Source organism: Eptesicus fuscus, chromosome 1 (genome assembly GCF_027574615.1).
Source record: "Eptesicus fuscus isolate TK198812 chromosome 1, DD_ASM_mEF_20220401, whole genome shotgun sequence".
Taxonomy (NCBI): domain Eukaryota; kingdom Metazoa; phylum Chordata; class Mammalia; order Chiroptera; family Vespertilionidae; genus Eptesicus; species Eptesicus fuscus.
The window spans coordinates 53,489,675-53,515,783 of record NC_072473.1 but is presented as its reverse complement, the minus strand read 5'-3'; the positions used below and the strand labels follow the sequence as shown (position 1 = coordinate 53,515,783).

Sequence of the window (26,109 nt, the reverse complement as noted above, 5' to 3'; positions counted from 1 at the left end):
ACAGCACAGATTTTGGATTAGCATAAGTCTATGCTTTAATTCTAGCTCTGCAGCTTTAAGCTGTGCTACCTTTGGACATATTACTTACCTTTTCTGAACCTTCATTTCCTCATCTGCATGTGTGGGTATAGTAATAGCTACCTCACCATTACTTAGATTATGTATGTAAGTACTTAATTTAGCACCAAATCTGGTCCATACTGTATGCTCCATAAGTAGTCTCCTTTCCTTTCATCCACCTAAATGATTTCTAAGCTTGATAATAAAGTTTCAGACTATATTACAACTGAGACATACCTTTTCATTAAAACTACATTAAGAATTAAGATGCCCTTCACAGCCATCCTGCCACATATATACACAAATGTGGTCATATATATTGTGACATATGTATGCAAACATGCAGACTTGCTTACTTAAGCACACATATGTGGCAACTGACAACCAAACAGTAAGAAAGCATGTTAATTAGGTGCAACAAAGAGTTTAGCTCAGTGTTTGAATGAGTTGGTGAATAGCTGGAGGATGGAAAAGATGGGGAGATGAAATCATAACAGCACACACTTGTATAGAATTTACTATCAACTAGGCACTCTCCCAAGTGCTTTATATATAATCAGCACATTTATTCCTTACTATAGCCCTATGACATAGGGACTATAATTATCTTTGTATGACAGATGAGGAAACAGAGGCACAGAGTGGCAGAGTAACTTAACTGAAGTCACACAGGTAGGAAGTGGACCATGCTCTTAATCACTATTCTATACTGACTTTTCAGAGAGACTTCCTTCAGTTGGAATGGAGAACAGTGGTCACCATCCTGTGTAAATTACCCTTTCTCCTTGAAGTCCACTGTTGAATCATTGCTCTTTCTTCCATAGTTCACCATCAACCTTAATGTATATATTTGTACAAAGGTCTTCTTCCCTGACCTGGATCTCCTCAAGATCTCCACAGTCAATCTATAATTATGAGTTCAGAATTGCCTGTAAGTATAGCAGGGGCCTAACTTGGAAGTCACAAGGGTTCCTACATGTGATAGCTGAGAGTTCAAATTCCTGTGCAAACTTCCATGCACATTATATGAGTTCCTTTGTTAGGGGCAAAAATAGGATATTGGAGACTAGCTATAGTTATAAGAAATATTAATCATGCTTGGTTAATCGTAATTGCCTTGTTCTGATTAAAGAAAGGGCATTCTAACCTGGCTGGGAGTTGTACAGCCCTGGAACCTGACAGTCAACCTTGGACCTGGGAGTCAACCTTGGAATGCAGTCCATTCCCATTCAAGAACTGCCTATTTTCATGGAAAGATTAACAACCTTGTTGCCCAAATAATGGAGTCCCACCCCAGCCCCCATTGCCTACTTCCCGATGCCTATAATTCCTACTTCCCAGTGTAATCATCATTCTACCAAATATAAGCAGCTGACTTATGGCGGGGTGCAGAGCAGATTTTCTTGGGTGACCTGCTGCTCTCCCATACTGCCGGCATTATTGGAATAAATGCTCATATATGATTCAATCCTGTCTCTGTTGAATTGGCTCAAGTAGTGACAGGCAGCCTGGACCCATAGGTTGTCCGGTTTCACCTTCATGAACTGCCTCCAATCTACTTTGCCAGTCTCACCTCCTATTACAACCTCCACCAAATCCCATGCATTCTCTGTTCTAATCACACTGAGCACACACTACTCTTTCAAGATGCTGAACCTAAGCACATGCCTATATTCTGTCCCTACTGCCCTTAAATCAGTGGTTCTCAACCTTTCTAATGCTGCGACCCTTTAATACAGTTCCTCATGTTGTGGTGACCCCCAACCATAAAATTATTTTCGTTGCTACTTCATAACTGTAATTTTGTTACTGTTATGAATCGTAACGTAAATATCTGTGTTTTCCGATGGTCTTAGGTGACCCTGCTAGCTGTTCTCAACCTGTGGGTTGAGAACTGCTGCTGTAGAGCCTAAGACCATCGGAAGACAAAGATATTTACATTACAATTCATTAACAGTAGCAAAATTACAGTTATGAAGTAGCAACGAAAATAATTTTATGGTTGGGGGTCACCACAACATGAGGAACTGTATTAAAGGGTCGCGGCATTAGAAAGGTTGAGAACCACTGCCTTATATGAACAGGCTAAGCACCTCCTGTATGTTAAGGTTATACAAGTGATTGCCACACAATTTGATAAGCACTCTAATCAACATACACTACAATGTATGGCAGAAATTCAGAAGGGAAGGGGGACCCATTCTTGCTAAGGGACTGGGGAGGGATGGCAAGGAGAGAGTTGAAAACTTCACATCGTAAATGACTTTTGAGCTGTCTTGAACGATTAGATATCTGCCCTCAAGGAAGGGGATGGAAATGTCCAAATTATCTTTGGCTCCTCCATCTCCCCACACTCAGACATCAAGTCCTGTTGTAGATTCTACAAAATGTCTCTCACATCTGTCTTCTCTTATTCTGAAACTGTCCTAGTTTTATGGGCCCTAGTTGGACTATACATAGCTGGCCATTCTGCCTCTTCTCTTCCCAATCCCTAATCTACTTTCTGTGTGGCTACCCGAGTGAGCTCCCAAATCATATAACTGAAATTGGCACTCCCCCACTCATAACCTTCAATGGTTTCCACTACCTATAGGACAGTCTCAACCCGTTATAGTGACATATAAGGCCCACCATAAGCTGATCATAGTTTATCTTTCCCACCTCCCCTCTAGCTATTCCACTCCTTAAACCTTCCACAGCACACCCTTTCAGATATGGTGTGATTTTTGACCACTTTTATTCTTCTTCCCTACAATGGCCCAGTCCTATTCCCACTTGACAGATTCTGCCTGGCCTAGTCCAGGAATCAAAGGAATCCAGCTTGGTGGGTATTTACAGCCCCCTCTCTACCATAGGTTAGGCTCGGCATTGAAGTATTATGGAATCAGTAAATGAAACAGGCAGGCATTTCCATCTACTTGCCACTGTGTGTACCCAGATTGGGTCTCTGAATCAATTCATGGTTGCCATGCCAGTTCTCTATGGATACCTCAGCCTGCTTTGAAATCCCATTTCAGCTGGCTGGAACCTTTATTACTCTCCTAGTTCAGCCTGTCCCTTCATCCAGGAGCTGACTCTGTCCCTTTGCCCCCAGCTCCTGGCAGTTCTGCACACAGATGCCTCTAAAAGATCATAAATGTCCCTAAAAGCCTCAGTACCATACTCGAGAGTATCAGAGACTCTTGTTATTAGGCCTTTTCTGCCCTCTTTCAGACCCCTTGAATATTGACCCTTAGATGAATCATGCTCAAGGGAAGCTTGCAACACATCTTGGACTTTGCTATTTGGACTGCTGGCCGTTCCCTGGGGGAGCCAATCCTATTATTGCCAAGTTCTTTCCACTAACTCCAGTTTAGCTGAACCAGCCTCGCTTCTTTCTGGTTCGTTGCAAGTTTTAGCATGCCTTAAGGCTGTGGTCTTAGGGTTCTGATACTATCTTACCTTACTTTATATTGTATAACCAACTTTTGAACACATCTTGTTTGATTCTCACAGAAGCTCCTAGAAAGAAGTAGAAAGGTTATTATCAACCCTATATTGCAGATGACGAAACTGAGACTGAAAGAGGGTAAGTATTGTGTGTCCAAGGGGACAAAGCTATTAAAAGGAAACCAAGGTCTCCTGATTCCAAAGTCCTCTTCACTCCCCTAATCACTCAATACATTGTCTCCTGTATGGCGGGTATTAAGCCCCACTTGCCTCCTGTTTCTTCCTCACACTATTGTGACCAGAGCCTCAAATAAAAAAGTCAGGCTCGGGCCCTGGCCAGTTTGGCTCAGTGGATAGAGGGTCGGCCTGCAGACTGAAGGGTCCAGGGCTCAATTCTGGTCAAGGGCACATGCCCAGGTTGCAGGCTCAATTCCCAGGTAGCCCATCAATAATTCTCTCTCATCATTGGTGTTTCTATCTCTCCCTCTCCCTTCCTCTCTGAAATCAATAAAAATATATTAAAAGAAAAAGTCAGTCCCGGGGTTACCCCTACTCTTCCTCCTCCCTCCCTGCAACAGTGTGTACACCAGCTCTGCTCAAGCTTCCTTTGGCCTACTCCCACCTGGTTCAGGACACAAGAGTTAAGTGTCCTCTTTTTGGTTGTAACACCAGCCGGATAGCTTTTCTGTCCCACCACTGCCCCCTGGAGAGGAAAGCCTGGATCTGGAGTTGGTGCCTCTTTCCAAAGGGGATTTGTAGAATTTTTTTAAAAAGAAAGGAGATTTCTGAGGTGGTGATGTATTTAGCATTTCTCAGTGTGGGGAGGGCATGAGGTTTATTTGTGGAAAAAAGAAAATCTTCCTTTTGATGGCCTTTTGGGCAGAGAGGAGATGCTCCACGTGTGTTGTGTTATGGGTGAGGGGTAGATCGATTTCAAGAAGAAAAATAATCTCTTTCACCGTGAGGGGGTGTAGACCTCTCCTCTGACAGGGTATGATGTCGGTTTTTAAGGAGAAAGGAAATTTCTTGCAGGAAAGGGATGTATCTCTTTTAAGAGAGGAGGAAGCTCTCTCTCTGATTGCTGACTGTGGGGGAAAGGACCACTTACTCTTTTTATTTCCTTTCTAAAGGAGAAACAGCCTCAAATGAGGAAACCTTCCATGCTTTCTGTAGGAAGGAGAGACTGTTTCTAGAGGAGAGCAATTCTGATAAGATTATGCCTGATTTTTTCTTTCCTTCTGTTCTTCCCACGGGGAGCCAGCACACTCTAAGAGGGAGTGGCAAATCCTTTTTTTCTGTTAGGAGATAGGAAAGCTGAGGAGAGAAATTTGCTGTAGGGGGAAATTTTACTGTGAGGGGCCATTGGTGAGGGCGGAGATTCGGAGATTCTGACAGGGGACTCCCCGCCCACCCCCCACCCCGACCTTGAGGCTGGAGAAGACTTTTAAGAATCCCAGAGGCACAGAGTGTTAAAGGGAGCTTAGAGATGCTTGAGGCTAGCCCTATTTCTTCAAGGAAACTGAGACTTGGAGAAGGGAACACCTTTCTAATAAGTGACAGAAGCTGGACTGGAACACTGCTAGGTCAAGTCCCTGCCTGAGCCTTTTCCCACCACAGCTGACAGGGGAAGGGGAGGCTACTTGCTGCTTTGGAGAGTGATGCTATGCTGGTGAGGAAACTGTTACTATGCAATGTTTGACCTGGGTTGGAGACATCTCTGGGGTGGGTGGCATTGATCCCTGGGGGAAGGAAACTGGAGAGGAGGGGAGAATTAAGGGCTAGGTCCAGAGGAAAGGGGCCAAAGTCACTGCATAATTGGGGCACTAGTTTGCCGAGAATGCTGAATTTCAAGGGAGGAAGGGCACTATTTCTCCCAGGAGTGCAGAGGAGGGGCCTTCACCAAGGTAGTGAGGGAACGTGTGCTCCTCTCTAAGAGCTGTGAAATTTCTTTATCATTTCCTGTGTTCCCAGAGGGTGTTGTCATTTTAATATTTTCAAAATCAGAAGATGGGGCCCAAGGAAACTTTTGGAGATGTTTTTGTTTTCTAATATATTGTGGTCACATTTATAAAACTGCACACAATTACCAGAACTCAATAAACCTTATACTTAAAATGGATAAAAAATTAAATAGAACCAGAGGAGGGTAGTAAGTGAATTAGATCCCAATAAAGATGTTATTTAAAAATGGGGGAAAAACCCCCAAAAGACAAAACAACGGAACTCCGGGGAGAACAGCTCAGGGGCTGGTTTTGAGGGCCAGTAGGGCTGCGGTTTATCATTTGCAGCTTCAGCTCCTCAAGTCACTGTTTTCCGCCACCCATTCCTTTCTTTCCCCCCCCCCCCATTCCTTTCTTGATCAGCAAAAGCCAAAGCCAGCTCAACCGAGAGAGGTTAGAGTTTGCAGGAGAAAGAACTTGACAAACACACAAGCCACCCCTTCATTTACTGTAAAATCCTGTTTAATGTGTAACATTTCAGGCAGAGAGAGGCCTTGGGGACTAGAGGCAAAGGCAGCCCTGACCAACCCCTATTCCAATTTATTTGCCTGCTTCTTTCTCCCTCCCTAACTCCTCCACCCCAGATATGTCCTCTTTTTCCTTGAGGACACAAGTGCTGCTCCTCCTTTTCTTGCTACCCTCCCTTCTCCACCCACAGGTCCACAGCACCCTCCCTTGCTCACTTTCCTCCCTACTGATGTGACTCCAGAAATAGGGTATCTGACAGCACAGGGTTAAGATTAGTTTCATAATTGGAGATGTCAGAGCATCCTATCTCTTTTCCCCAGTGGCCCCGGGGAAGGAGAGGGAAGAAGAAGGGGTACAGGCAACAAGAGCTGCCCCACACCCTCAATAACTTTGAGCACTCAGGCTCCCCACCTCTGCAGCCTCTCAGGCAGCAGGCCGGGGGAGGAAAGGGAGTAGGGGCAGGGGGAAGGAAAGTTTTGATGGAGCTCTCTCTCCCTGGCAGGTAGAGGGCTGTGCACCGGCATGGGAGAAGGAGGCTCAGGCCTGGGCAGGGAGGGGGCGGGATGGGAGGTTGCCTGGTATGTGGCATCAGCAGGCGGAGCAGCGGTCACTCTTCTCAGCCAGCCCGGCCCCAGTGCCGGGGCTGCGTCGCAGTATGTCTTTCAGGGAGCCATCCTGCTCGCTCAGCAGCTTGTTGATCTCATTCTGTTTGTATTCAGGTGAGAGGCGGTGGCCAAAGCCTGAGCCCTTGCGGGAGGGCGGATTGGAGTGGCGTTGGGCCCTGCGGGCACAGGCCCGGATGATGAGGTACACCACTTCGGCCACATTGAGGATGATGCAGATGCCGGAGGCGACCAGCATGAAGACCGTGAAGACTGTTTTCTCCGTGGGGCGGGACACAAAGCAGTCCACTGTGTTGGGGCAGGGGTAGGCCTCACACTTGACAAGCCGCACCATGGCGTAGCCAGGGTAGAGCAAATAAAAGACGTACATGAAGGCAGCCTCAAACAGCAGCCGGAAGACCACGCTGATGACATAGGTCCACCACAATGTCCCTGAGATGTGGACCTTGTGCCTCTTCACCTCCTCCAGATGTAAGGGGTCCCCATGGCCTTCAAGTCGCAGCATTTTCTTTTCTATGTGCTGCTGATGAGCCACATGCATGGCCACGAGGAGAGCTGGGGTGGAAACCAAGATGAGTTGCAGAGACCACAGACGCACATGGGAAATGGGGAAAAAATGGTCATAGCAGACACTGTTGCAGCCAGGCTGGAGGGTGTTGCAGATGAAGGAAGACTTCTCGTCACCCCACACACTCTCTGCAGCCACCACCAGCACCATGATTCTGAAGATGAAGATGACTGAGAGCCATACTCGGCCAATGGCAGTAGAATGCCGGTTCACGCCACTGAGCACGGTGTACAAGCCTGTCCAGTTCATCCTGCCTCATTCACACCTGTAAGACATGAGCCACAAAGCAAGCTGTCAGAGAGCTGGGGCAGAAGGCCGGCCACCATAACACCCCACCCCTCCACCAGGCCTTCTAAGAGCCAGTGACAGGAAAGGAAGAAGGATACTCATAGCTTTCCTCATCACCCCATCTCCCTTGCCAGCCTCTCCTCCTCCTCACTCACTCACTTGACTTGGCTTCCCTGAGCCCCATCTCTCATTTTTGCTTTCATCCAACATTTATTCCTCTCTAGCCCCTTTCTTTGCCAGGCACATCTTGTTTTGCCTTTAGCCATCCTCTTTAGCTCCCCATCCCCCAGCTCCTTAAGTTTGAAGCTGGGGCAAACCCCAAAAGCCCTGTTACCTTGGGGAGCGCCTATCCCTGAGGCCACCCAGACAGGTCCCCTATGGTCTCATGTCTGCGCCGGGGGAGTGGTCCCTGGGTCCGCGCCTGCGTCCCAATTCATCACCACCCGGTGCTGGGGAGTCATATGCTGCTTTATACCCAGTGTCTGCACAATGGGACCTTTGTGGGTCTCTGAACAACGCCCTTTAGAATTCAGATCAAACGCCCTGACTTCCGCCCACCCTACACACAGAGCACTTGTGTCCCAGCGCCAGACACACAGCCTGCACCCACCTGTTCTGTGCCCGCCCGGTCCATCGCCACCCCACCCCATAGCCCCACCAGAAGAATGGTCCCAAAGGAGGGGGAGGAGAGGTAACAAAGACAGGTACATATAAGAAGGCACCAGAGAGAACCATGACACTCTTAGCCCAGGCCCTTCCCCATGACCCTACTAGAAACTTATGGTCTGCTGGATTGTTCCTAGAGTTAGATCCCCTCCAGGGTATGGGTAAGCTAGATAGAGGAGAGGAAAGCCAGGAACTGTGTGTATTATAGGCGTTTTCTCATACATCCTTTCTTTTGATCCACTTAGCCAACCTGTAAGGACTGTTTTTCCAGATGAGGAAGCTACAGCTCAGATAAGTTAAGTCACACAGCTTGGAAGTGTTGGAGTAGGATGAAACACAAAAGGATCTGAAGCAGAAGTCTAGGCTCTTTCCACAGCATAGCTGTGCTTTTGCAGATAGTGTCAGCAAAAGCCAAGGCTAATGTTACTCATAAAAGTGTGAGCAATAAAGAAGCTGTTGACCTGTGAGTAAATTCCAAATTCAGTGTCATGGAGCATACCCTGACCACTTCTCCTTGAGCTTCTGGAAAGGGAATCCATACAGAGGGTGGACAGGTGGGCACATGGTGAGAGCAAGCCAGAACGAGAAAGAGAGAATCAAACAATCAAATGGAAAGAAGATGGAACAGGTAAGAGTTACACAGCTTTGGGTTTGAATCCTGGTTCTGCACCAAATATGACCCTGGGCTAGTGACTGAACTTCTCTGAGCCTGCTTGCTCATCTATAAACAGCCTTAATATCCAGGGTTATTAAGCAACCTGCGAAAGTTCTTAGCTCAGCTCCACTTTCATAGTGCTGATCAAGGGAAGTAAGAACCTTACCAGGAAGAGAAAACAATGTCAATTTGGGGGACTAAGCGGGCTGCCAAACCCAATCTCTCTCTTTTTTCTTCCCAATGCTATTGTTGACTTATAGTGTCCATCTGAGATAGAACAGACTGTTCCATTGCTGCCCTGCCCCCTATGTCAAGTGTACACTGTAACCTCCTGGTTTCCCAAGCTTGCCAGTTTCTCTAGGAAAGAAATTCACCTCTATCCCTTAGGTAGGCAAGAAGGCCTCCCCCTACTTCCCACCACTTCTGCCATTAAGTTGTAAGGAGATCATACTGGAAGCAGGGAACTGGATGTGAGGACACAGGCCTGAATTTGCAGGAAATGCAGGGCATTCACTGCCCCCACTGTGAATGCAGGGCAGTGGTTGTGGCAGAAACCCCATATCCACTTCTGGGTGGTCCTCTGTTCCAGGGGGGAGGGGTGGAGTATTAGTAACTGGAAAAGTTGCAGAATGGGATGAAAGAAACTAGGGGATAAAGGGATGGTCCACAGGACATAGATTACTTATTTGAACAAGGTTTCTTCATTTAATGTAAAATCATTAGTGAGTTCATGCTATGGGCCTAAGCCAGCATGGGGGAGCAGGAACATAGGTGCCCTTTCTCCCAAGCCTAGGGTTCTGAATGCAGAGCTGCTACAGGAGGCACCACAATTAGCTGTAAAGAAATTTTTTGTACAGTGAGAGACATTACATTCAGAAACATGTGGTCAAGAAACACTAAGAATAATCGGTTACTGAGCACCTGTTATGTGCCAGGCCCTTTCACACGCACCATCTCATGTAAAACTCAGAACAACCCCACCAGGTAGGTGTTACTTTGAGTCCTCTGTCACAGATGGGGAAACTGAGGTAAAGAAAGGTGAAGGGATTTGTACAAGGGTCACAAGGGTTGCGCAGTTAGCACATGACCGAACTGGGATTTGAGCCAGGCTAAGTTGACTCTAGAGCCCATATTCTGTCCCATAAACTCTACTGCCTTGGCTAGAATTAAAAATTTTCTTTTTGTGTTTTTAGAAACAGGGAGATTCAAAACTGGTCTGGCTTTATTCTCTTGTAGCCCCTTCTCCTCTTTCCTATCAACTGACAACTCTTTTCCGTCCTTCCCAGGGTTTTCTGCTGCATCCTGGTTTGTTCTATTTTCCTTTCCTTAGCTTTCTTCTCTGCTTACTCAAACTCCAAAGCAAGTTTCAGCTGTCTCTTCTTTCTACCCCTTGGGGTGCCCCACAGACAGCCTAGCCCCTTCTGAGTTTCTAGGTTCTTATAGCTTTCAGCCTCTCATCTTCTTCGGTGTTCTGGGACATGGCCAGTAGCTCCCTTTGGGCCCCTAAGGACTCTTGCGTGGGCACTTGGGTCTCAATTTTTGCTCTCCTATTTGGAAGCAGAGCTGATCCCTATGCCAACATTAGTACCTCAAGGGTTTCATTTTAAAAAAACATCCAGGGGCGTGACCTGATTTTGAAATCCAAACCTTTTTTTTTTTTTTTTTTACTTTGGGTTAAAGTCCAGATATTTATATGCTCTGTGTTGCTCCCGGTGTGTTTTGCCCTCATGTTTAATTATACAAGGCAACGGAGGCTTAAAGAAGCTGAGCAAGTGCTGGCGCTCCAGTTAGGATTCATGTTGGTTCCTCACCAAAGCCTGGGTCCCTTCCCCAGTGCTTTGCTGCATCCTCTATCTATTCAAACCTCTCTTTCTTATCTCATTTTCTAAGTCCATGCATTCTACCATGCCATTCCTAACAGCTGGAACAACTTTCAAACAGCAGGAAGGCAGTCTCTGTAGATCTCCAAATTATCAATTACTCCAAGCTCTGTTTAAGTCTGTCTGCCTCCCTCAAGAACATGAAACTGCATACTCCAAAATTTTAGCTCTGTTAGCTGGCCCTCTGCACCTACTGAGTGCACTGTGTTCATCTACCCGCAGTCCCCATATTGGTTGAATGCCTGGTTTGCCTTCTAATCAGGGAAGGAAAACAGCAGTGCCCGATGGTCCCACTGAACCCTAACCCTGTGTGGTAGGAAATGTTCTAAAGAGATGAACTTGACCACCCTGTGCCAGGGGGGCGCTCACAAATCTTCTTGGGAATTTGGCCCTATGGGGATGAAGGGAATCGTTAGCTAAGGAAAATGATTGAGAAGATAAACGACTTGGAGCCTGGAAAGAGGATAAGAGTTGAGGGCTACAAAGAGAGGCTAAGCAAGCTTGCCACATGGCAGAAGGGCCTCCTCACCCCAACTCAGAGGGAAGCATAGAAGGGATCAAAGTGGCTGAATGCCAAGGCCAAGAGAAGATAAGACCCAGGCCTTTCCCAGCCCCCATTTCTGCCCCCCTGTGCCACACCTGGGCCCCCTGGTCCACCTCTCTCAGCCCCCAGCTTCCTCACCTGGTTGCTGCTGTTCTTTCCCGGGAATGTCTGCAGACGTGTCTGCACTATGTCACTAGGTATTGTCAGCCCAGCCCAGGGGAGGGGCTAAAAACCCAGGGCTGGAGCCAGATATGGCCCAAAGCCCAAGAGGAACCAGACAAACATTAACCAGCTCCACCTCCTCACACACACAATTATTAAATAAGATTGATCCCTGAGTTTCCAATGGGTTTGGATAGACAGATCACGTAGTCTGGAGTTACTGCTCTGTCCCAGAGGGAGAGAGACATCATTGCTGCCCATGTGCCCATGTTTAGCCTATCTCATCTGTGAGACTGAACTGCATGGACCTGAGCTCATCAACAACTCCCAACCTTCCCCCACCCCCTGGCCAACTGTAGTGTGGGTGAGCTGCAGAGAGGGTTCCTGTGTTCCCTTTCATCCTTTATAGCTCCCAGCTTCTAAAAGGATATGATGCTGGGGAGGATGCTTATTGGCACCTTGAGGTCAAAGTGGGGATGACACTACTTCACCCACCTGGCAGCACCAGGGCTCTCTGCTTATTGTCCATATCTTGAGTGCATAGGGATGGACTAAAGTATTACCAATCCCATCCCAGAACCCTAAAACCTCTTCAAAAATGGTCTTCTACCCTTGGGGCCAAGGCACTTGGACCGCAATGTGTATCATGTGCAGCAACAGATCTTGGCAATCATCAAGGTAAACAAAGAATGTTAACCATTAACTGTAGGATCAGTCCAGTTTGAAGGAAGATGTACCTGAAGACCCTGTTAATTCTGTGGCCTGAATGGCAGCAAAGAAAAAAGTGAAGTCAGCAGAAACTGGTTCCCTGCCTTCTGCACTCCACCTCAGCCCAAGCTCACTGCCTCAAAGAGAGCCAAAGCCTCTTCCCTTGGCCAAATCTGGGCATATGAATACATAAATTGATAAGTCTTTACTGGACATCTACTGGATACTCATGCTGGGGACACGTGTCAGAAGAGTGGAAAACATCCCAACGGTTCTTAAGGCAACATACAAAGTACTTTGGCCCTGGCCAGTGTGGCTCAGTTGGTTGGAGCATCATCTGGTACACCAAAAGGTGATGGGTTTGATCCCCTGGCTGGGGTGCATACAGAAGGCAACCAATTGCCCTAACTCAGCGGTTGCCAACCTTTTGGACCTCATGGACGACCACTGGTTGGCGACCGCTGCCCTAGCTGGTTTGGCTCAGTGGATAGAGCAACAGCCTGCAGACAGAAAGGTCTTGGGTTTGATTCTGGTCAAGTACACATACCCAAGTTGCGGCTTGATCCCCAGTAGGGGGCGTGCAGGAGGCAGCCAATCAATGATTCTCATCATTGATGTTACTTTTTTAAATGTTTCTATCTTTCTCCCTCTCCCTTCTTTACTCTGAAATCAATAAAAATATTTTTAAAAAGAAGACAACTGATGAATGTTTCTTCTCTCTCTTCTCTTCTCTTCTTCTCTTCTCTTCTCTTCTCTTCTCTTCTCTTCTCTTCTCTCTTCTCTCTCCTCTCTCTCTCTCTCTCTCTCTCTCTCTCTCTCTTCCCCCCCCCTCTCTCTTTCCCTTCCTCTCTTTTTCAAATTGATAAAAACATATCCTCGGGTGAGGATTAAAAAAGAACCCCAAAGTACTTTGCAAGTATTGCTTTGTTTAAACCTCAAAATAACCATATACAGCAGGTATTATTAATATTCTCATGTTACAGAGGAATTAAGGCACACAGAGGTTAAGTTACATAACTGAGGTCACCCGGCTAGTAAGTAACAAAGCTAGATTTGAACCCAGGCAGTCTGGCTCCAGAACTTGTTCCACTACATCACAACTGCTGAGCTCTACAGGCCCCATTGAGACTCTGAGTAAAAACCGGTCCCTAATTCTAGAAGATTCTAATCCAGCAAGAGAAATGAGACATGTACCTTAGTTAAAAATAAATAAAAAATAAATAAATAAATAAATAAATAAATAAATAGCAAAACAAAACATCCAAACATTCAAAAGCAGTGGACATTTATTCATCAATTTTTGTGCAAGAATATAAAGATGCATTAGAAAGAACCTGATGGCTAATGAACATAAGCCATGGCCTCCAAGCTGACCCAGATTACAATTAAATTAGGAGAAGGAGGGGGGGAAAGGTAACTTGCCTGGTTCACATGAATGATGTTTCTGGCAAACACAGATGTTTACAAGTTTCAAACTACATTTTACTAGAGTCAAGGGAAGACTTCAAAAAGCCATGTACAGTGCAACTTAAAATTGGATGAATAGCCCAGCTCAGTGGTTAAGCGTTGACCTATGAACCAGGAGGTCACGGTTTAATTCCCGGTCAGGGTACATGCCAGGGTTTCGGGCTCCCTCTCCAGTGGGGTGTGTGTGTGTGTGTGTGTGTGTGTGTGTGTGTGTGCAGGAGGCAGCCTCACGTGATTCTCTCTCATCAATGATGTTTCTTTTTTTAATGTTTCTATCTCTTTCTCCCTCTCCCTTCTTTACTCTGAAATCAATAAAAATATATTTTAAAAAATTGGATGAACATCCTACAGTGTTAGAGACATGTACCTTTGCACCTGTAACAAGGGAGTATGTCCTAAATGCCATCTGTAGGTATGAGGTGCCAGAAAGCATTCAGATGTAGGAAAAGAGGGTGGGTTTTAATGAAGAGGCAGAGTTGGGCTCAGGTCATAAAGGAGATGGAAGGCCAAGCATTCCAGGTGACAGGAAGCTGTGAGATATATTTAAGGAATGGTGGGCAGACCTGTTTGACCAGATGAGAGAGTTCCTATAGCAGAGCTCCTTGGAAGGAAAACTGCAGGTCAATATCAGTGTGTACTCATTGTTCCTTGGAGTTCTGGCAGGGTTTCTTCAGGGTGCTTGCAGTTCTAGGCTACAGGAAGTTCATTTGAATAGCTTGTAGCTGTAAAAAAAAATACTGTTGCTAGAATTGACTTGTTCTCTGCCTGTTTACTGCTATTCAAACTTGTCTTTATTATTAAAAAATATTTTTATTGATTTCAGAGAGGAAGAGAGAGGGAGAGAGAGATAGAAACATCAATGATGAGAGAGAATCATTGATTAGCTGCCTTCTGCATGTGCCCCAGCCCACAAACCGGGCATGTGGCTGGGCTGAACACATCTTCTTTTTTTTAATAAATATATATTTTATTGATTTTTTACAGAGAGGAATAGAGCGTTAGAAACATCGATGAGAGAGAAACATCCATCAGCTGCCTCCTGCACACCTCCTACTGGGGATGTGCCCACAACCAAGGTACATGCCCTTGACCGGAATCGAACCTGGGACCCTTCAGTCTGCAGTCCGATGCTCTATCCACTGAGCCAAACCGGTCAGGGATGAACACATCTTCTTCTTCTTTTTTTTAATATATATTTTATTAATTTTTTTACAGAGAGGAAAGGAGAGGAATAGAGAGTTAGAAACATCGATGAGAGAGAAACATCGATTCAGCTGCCTCCTGCACACTCCACACTAGGGTTGCGCCCACAACCAAGGTACATGCCCTTGACCGGAATCGAACCTGGGACCCTTCAGTCTGCAGTCCGACACTCTATCCACTGAGCCAAACCGGTCAGGGATGAACACATCTTCTTGATGAGGTATTGATGCTGCAAGAGAGAGAGGAAGGCAGGAGAGAGAAGGAAGGGCATGGGAGGGAAAAGATGGGAGGAAAATGGAGTGGAGAGGAGGAAAACTACTACACTGAGCAATGTAAATCCATTTGCTCCTGGTAAGCAGCTAAAATAGGCTTCTGCCTTGAATCCTAAGCAGACTTTCTTCTTACAATGGATGTTTTTGGGGAATATTAAAGATTTTTTAAAAATGTTTTTTTTTAATTTTTTAAAAATATATTTTTATTGATTTCAGAGAGGAAGGGAGAGGGAGAGAGAGATAGAAGCATCAACGATGAGAGAATCATTGATCGGCTGCCTCCTGCACACCGCGACTAGGGACTGAGCCCACAACCTGGGCATGTGCCCTTGACTGGAATCAAACCCAGGACCCTTCAGTCCACAGGCTGACGCTCTAGCCACTGAGCCAGACCTGCTAGGGCTATTTGAAGATTTTACATCAGCCTGCTTATTTCCCTGAATTCACTCAGGGAGACCATCATTAGATCTTTCTTTAAAAAATTCTTTTTTTATTTATTGATTTTTTTTTTTTTAGGGAGAGAGAGAGAGAGAGAGAGAGAGAGAGAGAGAGAGAGAGAGAGAGAGAGAGAGAGAATGAGAATCATTGGTTGATTCCTGTATGTATCCCTCCCAATGGGAGGTTGAACCCACAACCTTGGCATATCAGGACGATGCTCTAACCAACTAAGGTATCTGGTCAGAGCCCTTTCATTAGATCTTGAGACATACAAGGAAAGAGGCCCTAAACATAAGCCTGCTGTCTCTGGCATGGTTCAAGCATTAGCCCCATCAAGGGCTTTCCCCATTTCTGTTCCACCCAGGACCAGGACAATTGATGGAAGAAATTGATCACATTATTTAAGAACACATCTCACCAGTGACATCATTACAGTATAGTTCAGCGATTCAGACTCTATCAACAGAATCAATGAGCAGACTGGTGGGAGTTCTGCTTATTACATCACAGCAATTTTGAGGCTTCCTCAGATGGCATGCAGCAGCATTGCCTCACATATGGAGTCCATCATCCAGCTGGTCCCTGGGCCTCATTACTGAACAAAATGTGGCATTGTGTATGGCTTTGATCAATGAGACAGCATTGATGTATGGCTTAGAAATCAAAGGGGACAGCTTCCAATATAAATGGTTCTTAAGACACACAGGCAAAAACTCTTTCCAAATGGGTCCATGAGATTAAGGAAATGCAAAACCCTGAAAATCTGCAGAACATTTCCAATGTCCCCAACCCAGCTCAGGCTGTGGAAGGTTATTCAAACTGTTTATAAGGGCTGCTAGGGAAAGATGGAAGTGGTCCTATACTAATAATTGGTACTGTTTTTCACAAATCCTTTTCTAAAGGACATACTAGACCAGGTAGCCAAGTGAAAAAAGTGAAATGGAAAATTAGAACTTTTGGGCTCCTGTCTTAATGTTGATTTTATTCAGCCAATACAGCTTGATGTCCATTTCCTGATCATTCTGCTCTTGAGGGTATAGTGCACTGTAGGACCTCAGAGGTAGCACAGAAATAGAAAGTTCCTAGGTTGAATCCAATCCTGGATTTTTACCCAAGGGTACTAGAGGTAGTGTGGCAGGGGTGAAGAATCAGAAAGGAGTCCAGGTCATAGCCAGAAAAATGGGGCTAAGTGTCAAACTTGAAGGGTGTAGTGAAAAGGACACACTCTCTTTCTTTATACACACATGCATCATTGACATCATATTGTACATACAGAAGATTTAGTTCACAGGATCATTTTCCAGGTCTTCCAAATAGAAATCCAATGGTCTATCACCCACCCACTCAAGCTGAGAATCCAATGAAACATGTAAACCAGGTCCTAAATAGAAGCCATTGTGCTTACCCTTTCTGTCTAAACTTTGGACTCCTCTGCTCTACCCTGTTAGCCAAATTTGCCAACAATAACACCATGAATGCCTCATCCAGAATCCCCGTGCCTCAGTAATCACAACCACTACCCCTGCTCCTCCCTGGAACCAGCCAGCACTATCAGGTCAATATGTTGGGGAGTGCCAGGTTGCTGACAACACCGTGAAGGCCAAGGCTTCTGCTGACATGCACTGCTTATAGCAGGAGGGATGGTGGGCCATTTAGGTAGGAAACGCAGGCAGTTTTTCTCCTACTCCACCTGCCCAGCCAACCCTGCTGCAAAATAGAGGACTGACTTCTAGGCCCATTCAGACCTCTGAGATCACAAACTCCATTGCCTTCTGCCTAAAGTTCCCCACCTCTCTGTTCATGCACATCCATCCATCCTATCAGAGACAGGGAGCCAGAGTACTAGTATGTGTTTCATGGATTCCTGGACAGACCCATCCATGTGGATTCCGACACCTGAGCACCTGGTTCAAGGAGAGAACATTGAGCCAAAAAGGGGCACCCATAAGAGTTTGAGTTCAACCTTAACTTTCACTATCCTGCCTTGTGCCTTTCATAAAGCCAACTCACCTCCAGCCCCAGACAATAGAGCAGTGTGTGTGTGTGTGTGTGTGTGTGTGTGTGTGTGTGTGTGTGTGAAGGAGAAGATAGGATCTACTCTTGTATACTTTTTTGGTTGTTGTTAATCCTCACCGAAGGATATTTTTCCTACTGATTTTTAGAAAGAGTGGGAAGGAGGGCAAGGAGAAAGAGAGAGAGAGATAGAGAGAGAGACAGAGAGAGAGAGAGAGAGAGAGAGAGAGAGAGAGAGAGAGAGATTTGTGTGAGAGAGAGACATCCATGTGAGAGAGAGACATGGATTGGTTGCATCCTGCACATGCCCTAACCAGGGCCAGGGATTGAACCTGCAACCCAGGTATGTGCTCTTGACCAGGAATCAAACCCTCGATCCTTTGGGATGTGGGTCGACTCTCTAACTTCTGAGCCACACTGGACTACGGCCTGTATACCATCTTTACCAGTAAACTGCCAAATCAGTCCCTGCAACAGGCTCTGAGTACCATATTAAAAGAGATGCTCCAATACATCTTCATCTTTCACAGCCTTCATTCTAAATAATCTGCTTTCCTTCATATGTCCCTCGTATCCGAAGAGGAAAATCCTGCTCCCATGCCTCCCAAAGATATTTGTATCCCTTCTTTAAAAATTTTTTTTAATTTTAATTTTTTAAATTGATTTCAGAGGGGAAAAGAGAGGGAGAGTTAGAGACATCAATGGTAAGAGAATCATTGATCTGCTGCCTCTTGAACATAGTCGAGCCTACAACTGGGGCATGTGCCCTGACTGAGAATTGAACAGTGACCTCCTGGTTCACAGGTCAATGCTCAATAACTGAGCCACTCTGGCTGGGCTCCCTTCTTCTACTTCCATCTTTATCTTGCCTTTTGTTTGTTTATTTATTTTTTAAATAAATCTTTAATGTTCAGATTATTACAGTTGTTCCTCTTCCCCCCCCCCCATAATTCCCCTCCACCCGGTTCCCACCCACCCCATACCCTTACCCCCCCCACTGTCCTCATCCATAGGTGTATGGTTTTTGTCCAGTCTCTTCCCGCACCCCCCACACCCCTTTCCCCCCGAGGATTGTCAGTCCACTCCTTTCTCTGCCCCTGATTCTATTATATTCACCAGTTTATTCTGTTCATCAGATTTTTTATTCACTTGATTTTTAGATTCACTTGTTGATAGATATGTATTTGTTGTTCATAATTTTTATCTTTACCTTTTTTTTATTCTTTCTCTTCTTAAAGAATACCTTTCAGCATTTCATATAATACTGGTTTGGCGGTGATGAACTCCTTTAGCTTTTTCTTATCTGTGAAGCTCTTTATCTGACCTTCAATTCTGAATGATAACTTTGCTGGGTAGAGTAATCTTCGTTGTAGGTTCTTGCTATTCATCACTTTGAATATTTCTTGCCATTCCCTTCTGGCCTGCATAGTTTCTGTTGAGAAATCAGCTGACAATCGTATGGATGCTCCCTTGTAGGTAACTGTTTTTCTCTTGCTGCTTTTAATATTCTCTCTTTGTCTTTTGCTCTGGCATTTTAATTATGATGTGTCTTGGTATAGTCCTCTTTGGATTCCTTTTGTTTGGGGTTCTCTGTGCTTCCTGGACTTGTAAGTGTATTTCTTTCACCAGGTGGGGGAAGTTTTCTGTCATTATTTCTTCAAATAGGTTTTTAATATCTTGCTCTCTCTCTCTCTCTCTCTCTCTCTCTCTCTCTCTCTTTTGTTTACAGAGAGGAAGGGAGTGGGATAGAGAGTTAAAAACATCGATGACAGAGAAACATCGATCAGCTGCCTCTTGCACACCCTCTACTGGGGATGTGCCCACAACCAAGGTACATGCCCTTGACTGGAATCGAACCTGGGACCCTTCAGTCCGCAGGCCGACGCTCTATCCACTGAGCCAAACCGGTCAAGGCTCTCTCTCTTCTTCTGGCACCCCCCTAATTCGAATGTTTGTACACTTGAAGTTGTCCCAGAGGCTCCTTACACTGCCTTCGTATTTTTGGATTCTTTTTGCTTTCCCGGTTGGGTGTTTTTTGCTTCTTCGTATTTCAAATCTTGGACTTGATTCTTGTGATCCTCTAGTCTGCTGTTGGATCTCTGTATATTATTCTTTATTACAGTCAGTGTATGCTTAACTTCTAGTTGATCCCTTTTCATATCCTTGAGGGTCTCACAATTTATCGGTGGTTTCTTGAAAATTCTTGAAAAACCTTATAACCGTGGTTTTGAACTCTATATCCGGTCATTTGCTTTTCTCCATTTCTTTCATTTGTGACCTGTTTCTTTTTCTCTGCATTTTGGCTGCTTCCCTGTGTTGATAGAGTGGCTTTGTGTGCTAGGTGTCCTATAGGGTCCAGTGGCTCAGCCTCCCCAGTTACCTGAGGTGGACACTCTTGGTACACCCCTTTGTGGGCTGTGTGCACAGCCTTCTTGTAGTTAAGCCTTGATTGTTGTTGGTATCACTGGGAGGAATTGACCTCCAGGCCAATTGGCTGTGAGGATCAGCTGTGTCTACGATGGGAGAACTTCTGTTCTGGAGACACCTTTATGGGGCAAGACTTGCTTCAGTGGGGCTTTGGTGCTCACTGAGTCTGCCCCCTGAGTGTGTCCCTTATGGATCTGAGGAGTTGTAATCTGGATGGTCGCACTCTGACAACTGAGTATACTGGCTCTTGGATCTCCAAGGAGGTGCTAATTTAGCCTCTGCCTGAGGCCACCCAGCAGGAGCTACAGAGAGATCTGCAGATTCCTCTTCTTTGTTTGGGTTTTGGAGGTGCCCAGATGAGGCCCAGCTGTGAAGCAATGCAAGCTGCTGTGGGGCCTTGGGCCTTCTTTTGGATGTTCTGGGTCTCTCTGACTCAGCTGCAGTTGTTAGGTAATTTTAGATTTCAAAGGACCAGGCCATTCATATGCAAAAGCCTCTGTGCACATCTTCAGTGGGGCGGGGTCTCAGGGAATTAACAGGACCAAGCAAACAGGTATGGCTGATCCGCAGCCCTGCCTTAAGAGGCCCGGGTCTCAGTGTCCCTAGGTAATCGCTGCAAGCACCTCTTAGAGAAAGCTAACCTTGAGTTCAGCCCAATGCCAGACCATCCAGTTTCTCCCCGTATGAGTCTGGGTCCCCAGAGTTCACCTGGAACTGAAGTTCAGAGCAGTTGGGAGCTTGTGTCTCCCTCCTGATTGAAAAAGTCAGCCACGTACTCAGTTGCCAGCCCTTTCCGAGTGCACGTGTCTCCGTACCTCTGCACTATACTTCTGCACCTCCTCTGAGTCTCAGTGTGCTTTTCTCTTTCCTTCTAGTTATAGAATTTCCACTCAGCCAGCCTTCCTGTGGTTCTGGATGATGTCCGTTTTGTCTTTTAGTTGTAGTTTTGAAGTCATTGTGCGAGGCAGCAATTTCAGGTGTTTACCTATGCCACCATCTTGGTTTCTCCTATCTTGCCTTTTGTTTAAAGATTATGGTTCTTCTCTGTGGCTTTGCTGCCCTGCACCTCCTCAAGTGAAACCCTCTTCTAGTTGGATGCCCCTAGGATCCTCCTCTCTCTGCTTATCCCAGAAGCAGATGCCTGCAGAGTAAGGATTCCACAATCTATGGGGCCTTTGTTTTGGGTATAAAGGAAGAACTTCAGATCCTCTGAAGAGGCCTCCATTTTGGTTACTTTTTCCTCCTACAAAAGACAAGGATGATGGAGTTACTTCATTATATCCTAGAAAATGGCTTTTCCAGCATGAGGGCACTTTTCAGAATGTCAAGCAGTTATTTATTTTTGAATCTGAATTAGAGCTTTAAAATAAACATAAACTGCTCTTTCTCACTGCTGACATTTAATCTCATAACTGAGTTAAGCCATAGAATCCACTGAGGTTGGCATTATTCCTATAGAACAATATTGTTTAAGGAACTGAGCTATACACCTTGATAAAGAAGCCCTTTGCCATGGCTGGTGTTGTTAGTGGTTAGGGCATTGGCCCTGGCACTGAAGGGTCTCAGGTTCGATTCCTGTTCAAAGGCACATACTGTACTTGGGTTATACCAGTTTGATCCCCTACCCTGGTTGGGGCATATGCTGGAGGCAATCAATCTATGTGTCTCTTTCATTTGGATGTTTCTCTCTCTCTCTCTCTCTCTCTCTCTCTCTCTCTCTCTCTCTCTCTCTCTCTCATCTCTCTCTCTTCCTTCTTCCCTCACTTTCACTTTATCTAAAAACAATGGGAAAATATTCTTAGGTGAGAATAACAATAATAATAATAAAAGCCCAGACTGTTATCACATGAGCCCTGAGAATTTCCACAACTATTTCATCCTCATCACAAGGATTTTTTTTTTTTGGAGGGGGCTCTTTTTAAGGATTATCCCACACTTTAAATTATGTAGCCATATATGTAGCATTGGAGTGTTTTGCTCAGTTCTAATGATGATAAATTTGTCACTGAGCCCAGAAGAGCAATTTCTTTTTTAAAAATTTATCTTTATTGTTGAAAGTATTACAGGTGTCCCTTTTTTAAATCCATGGACCACTTCCACCCTGCACCAGAAGAGTAATGTCTGACATTGATTTTCTGAGTTGGCCGCTGCTTCAAATTGCACGCTATGCTATAACTCCTTACACTGAAAATCAGAATATCAGAAGGCCTTCATAACCTTTCATCAGTATAGTCAAAACCACCATGCATAGTATGGGATTCTCAAACTGGATGGTATCTTAAACTGGACCTCCGCCCTATATCTTTTCCTTCTTAACCAAGTTATTGAAAGACACTTCTACATTTGCTGTCTACACTTCTTCATCACCCATTCACTCTTCAGTTCCACTCCAATCTGGCTTCTGCCGCTACTCCCTACTACACTGAAACAGTTTTCACCAAGGCCACTTTGTTGTTAAATCCAATAGACAGCTCTCAGAATGAATCTTACTGACTCTGAGGTGTTTGATTCAGTTGACCACTTCCACCTTCTCAAAACTTTCTTCTCCTTTGATTTCCCCCTTTTAATGTTAATTTTTATGTTTGCTGATTATATAAGTAATGTATGTTCTTTATGGAAAAACAAGAATACAAAAAACTGATGAGGATAAAAAGAAAAAGAGTCTATAACACCACCACTCAGAGATGGTTATTATTAATAGGTTTAAAAGTTTATAGTTATTTTTCAGGCAAGGGAGGAACCAAGATGGCGGCATAGTTAAACAACTAATCTGCTGCCTCACACAACAATTTCAAAAACACAACTAAAAGACAAAAACGTCTACCACCCAGAACCACGGGAAAGCTGGCTCAGTGGAAGATTTACAGCTGAGAACAGAAAGGAGTACAATCGCTGAAAAGCTGAGGTACGGAGGCACGCGAATCGGGCCGGTGGCGGGCGGCTGGGTGCGCGGCTTTTCTTCAACCCGCAGGGAGACAAGCTCCCGATCACTGTGAAATCCAGTTTCTGGGGACACTCGGGGGACCCAGACGCCTACGGGGAGAAGCTGGACTCTCGGCCATCGGGTCGGAAAGTGAGAGTGACTTTTTTGCAGAGGTGCGCCCAGCAATCATTGTTTACTGCGCTGGAGTGCGGGGCGCAGGGACTTGGAAACGTGGAAAGGCAGAGACGGCTGACGCCAGCCATTGCCGTTGGCCACGCCCCAGCCTAGTGACGCCCTGAGACCCCGCCCCGCCCTGAGGCCCCGCCCCGCACATTCTACAAACCCGCCCAGGCTCCACACAGCGGCTTTTGCATATAAATGGCCTGTTCTGTGGCAGCTTAACCAACTACAGCTCCAGACTGCTCCAAAACCGCCCAAGCAAAGGAGGAGAAAACTAGCCCTTGTTGTAGCTCCTGCTGGGGAACACACAGTACACAAGGGTACACCAAGAGTGTCCACCTCAAGTAACTGGGAGGCTGACCCGTTGAACCAACAGGACACCTAGTAGACACCTACCCTACCAACTCAGGGAAGCAGAGAATATGAGAAGGCAAGGAAACAGATCACAAACCAAAGAAATGGAGGAGAATAAGCGACTGGACATAGAGTTCAAAACCACGGTTATAAGGTTTTTCAAGAATTTCATGGAAAAGGCCGATAAATTCAATGAGACCCTTGAGGATATGAAAAAGGACCAACTAGAAATTAAACATACACTGACTGAGATAAAAAATATTATACAGAGACCCAAAAGCAGACTAGAGGATTGCAAGAATCAACTCAAAGATTTGGAATACAAAGAGGCCAAGGACACTCCTCCAGAGAAGCATGAAGAGAAGAGAATTCAGAAAGTTGAAGATAGTGTAAGAAGTCTCTGGGACAACTTCAAGCGAACCAACATCAGAATTATGGGGGTACCAGAAGAAGAGAGAGAGCAAGATGCTGAAAACCTATTTGAAGAAATAATGAACGAAAACTTCCCCCACCTGATGAAAGAAATAGACTTACGAGTCCAGGAAGCGCACAGAACCCCAAACAAAAGGGATCCAAAGAGGACCACACCAAGACACATCATAATTAAAATGCCAAGAGCAAAAGACAAAGAGAGAATCTTACGAGCAGCAAGAGAAAAACAGTTAGTTACCTACAAGGGAGCTCCCATACGATTATCAGCTAATTTCTCAACAGAAACCATGCAGGCCAGACGGGAGTGGCAAGAAATATTCAAAGTGATGAATAGCAGGAACCTACAACCAAGACTACTCTACCCAGCAAAGTTATCATTCAGAATTGAAGGGCAGATAAAGAGCTTCACAGATAAGAAAAAGCTAAAGGAGTTCATCACCACCAAACCAGTATTATATGAAATGCTGAAAGGTATTCTTTAAAAAGAGGAAAAAGAAGAAGAAAGATAAAAATTATGAACAACAAATACATATCTATCAACAAGTGAATCTAAAAGTCAAGTGAATTAAAAATCTGAGGAACAGAATAAACTGGTGAACTTAATAGAATCAGAGGCATAGAATGGGAGTGGATTGATAATTCTCAGGGGGAAAGGGGTGTCTGTGTGGGGAGTATGGGAAGAGACTGGACAAAAATCATACACCTATGGAGAAGGACAGCGCGGGGGGAGGTAAGGGAGGAGGGGGGGTAGGAACTGGGTGGTGGGGAGATATGTGGGGAAAAAGGAGAAACAATTGTAATCTGAACAATAAAGATTCATTTAAAAAAAAAAAGACAAGCAAAATAAAATGTATAAGGAGATAAAAAAAAAAGTTTATAGTTATTTTTCAATGAAAAGATAGAAACATACTTTTTTAGAAATATACTTTTAAAATAAAATATTCATCATATGATACATGTTATTATTTTTATTGAGGCATAATGACATATAACATATTATTTTTAGGTGTACAACATTATGACTCAATATTTGTGTATATTGTGAAATGATCACCACAATAAGTCTAGTTATCATCCATCACCATACATAGCAACAATTTTTTTTCTTATGAGGAGAATATTTAACATCTACTCTCTTAGCAACTTTCAAATTTGCAGTATAATATTATTAACTGCATTTACCATGCTGTATGTTATATCTCCATGACTTATTTATTTGACAACTAGAAGTGTTTGTATCTTTTGACTCCCTTAACCCAGTTTGTCTACATTTCACCCACCACCTCTGGCAACCACCAATCTTCCCTGCAATACATATTATTTTATACCTGGTATCCTCTCTCACTTGCCATTATAGCATGACCATTTTAAAATGTCCAGCTGGTGTAGCTCAGTGGTTGAGTTTCCACCCATGAACCAAGAGGTCCCCAGTTCGACTCCCGGTCAGGGCAGATGCCCGGGTTTTAGGCTCGATCCCTAGTAGGGGGCGTCTGTCTTTCTATCCCTCTCCCTTCCTCTCTCTCTAAAAATCAATAAAAACATACTGAAAAATAAATAGCCTTAGCTGGTTTGGCTTGGTGTATAGAACATCGGCCCGAGGACTGAAGGGTCCCGGGTTGATTCCAGTCAAGGGCACATATCCTGGTTGGGGCGCATGTGGGAGGCAACCAATTGATGTGTCTCTCACACATCAATGTTTCTTTCTCTGTCTCTCCCACCCACTTCTACTCTCTCTAAAATTCAATGGAGAGGAGCGAGCTGAGCGAGGTGAGAAGTGTGGATGTCGAGTTTCCCATTTTCATCGTATAGACAGCTCTACTGCCAAGATGGTCAATGTGCCTAAAACCCAAAGGACTTTCTGTAAGAAGTGTGGAAAGCATCAATCTCACAAAGTGACCCAGTATAAGAAGGGGAAGGATTCCCTGTATGCCCAGGGAAAGAGGTGCTATGGTTGGAAGCAGAGTGGCTACAGTGGGTAGACAAAGTCAATTTTCCAAAAAAAGGCTGAAACCACAAAGAAGATTGTGCTAAGGCTTGAATGTGTTGAGCCTACCTGCAGATCCAAGAGGATGCTGGCCATTAAGAGATGCAAGCATTTTGAATGCGGAAGAGATAAGAAGACAAAGGGCCCAGTGATCCAGTTCTAAGCTTTGGGATTCTTTTATTTTTGAGAGGAAAACGTTGAAGCTGTAGAAAATAAATGCAGTGATATTCTTGATGGAAAAATCAATGGAAAAATATCCTTGGGTGAGGGTTAACCCTCCCCTTCCCCCCCCCCCCCGATAAAATATCACTAAGTATTACTCTAAAACAGGATTTTAAAATGTTATATTGGCCCAGCCAGCATGG

At 45.0% G+C, this 26,109-nt stretch overlaps 1 protein-coding gene and 1 pseudogene across 2 annotated transcripts; one reads left to right on the top strand and one right to left on the bottom strand.

The window, feature by feature from the left end:
- Nucleotides 1–5,928: 5,928 nt before the first annotated feature.
- On the bottom strand, nt 5,929–11,351 carry GJB1 (gap junction protein beta 1). 2 transcript variants are annotated; one of them, XM_028134052.2, is made up of 2 exons: nt 11,320–11,351; nt 5,929–7,413 (listed from the first exon to the last, which is right to left on the bottom strand). In XM_028134052.2, exon 2 carries the CDS (start codon nt 7,395–7,397, stop codon nt 6,546–6,548), a length of 852 nt encoding a protein of 283 aa, XP_027989853.1. In that variant the 5' UTR covers nt 7,398–7,413; nt 11,320–11,351; the 3' UTR covers nt 5,929–6,545. The 2 variants fall into 2 exon arrangements, with proteins under 2 accessions (XP_027989853.1, XP_008155819.1); XM_008157597.3 differs by lacking the exon at nt 11,320–11,351 and adding an exon at nt 7,771–7,822.
- A 14,235-nt stretch (nt 11,352–25,586) lies between these two features.
- Nucleotides 25,587–25,907, top strand: LOC114229559 (60S ribosomal protein L36a-like; annotated as a pseudogene).
- Nucleotides 25,908–26,109: the final 202 nt, after the last annotated feature.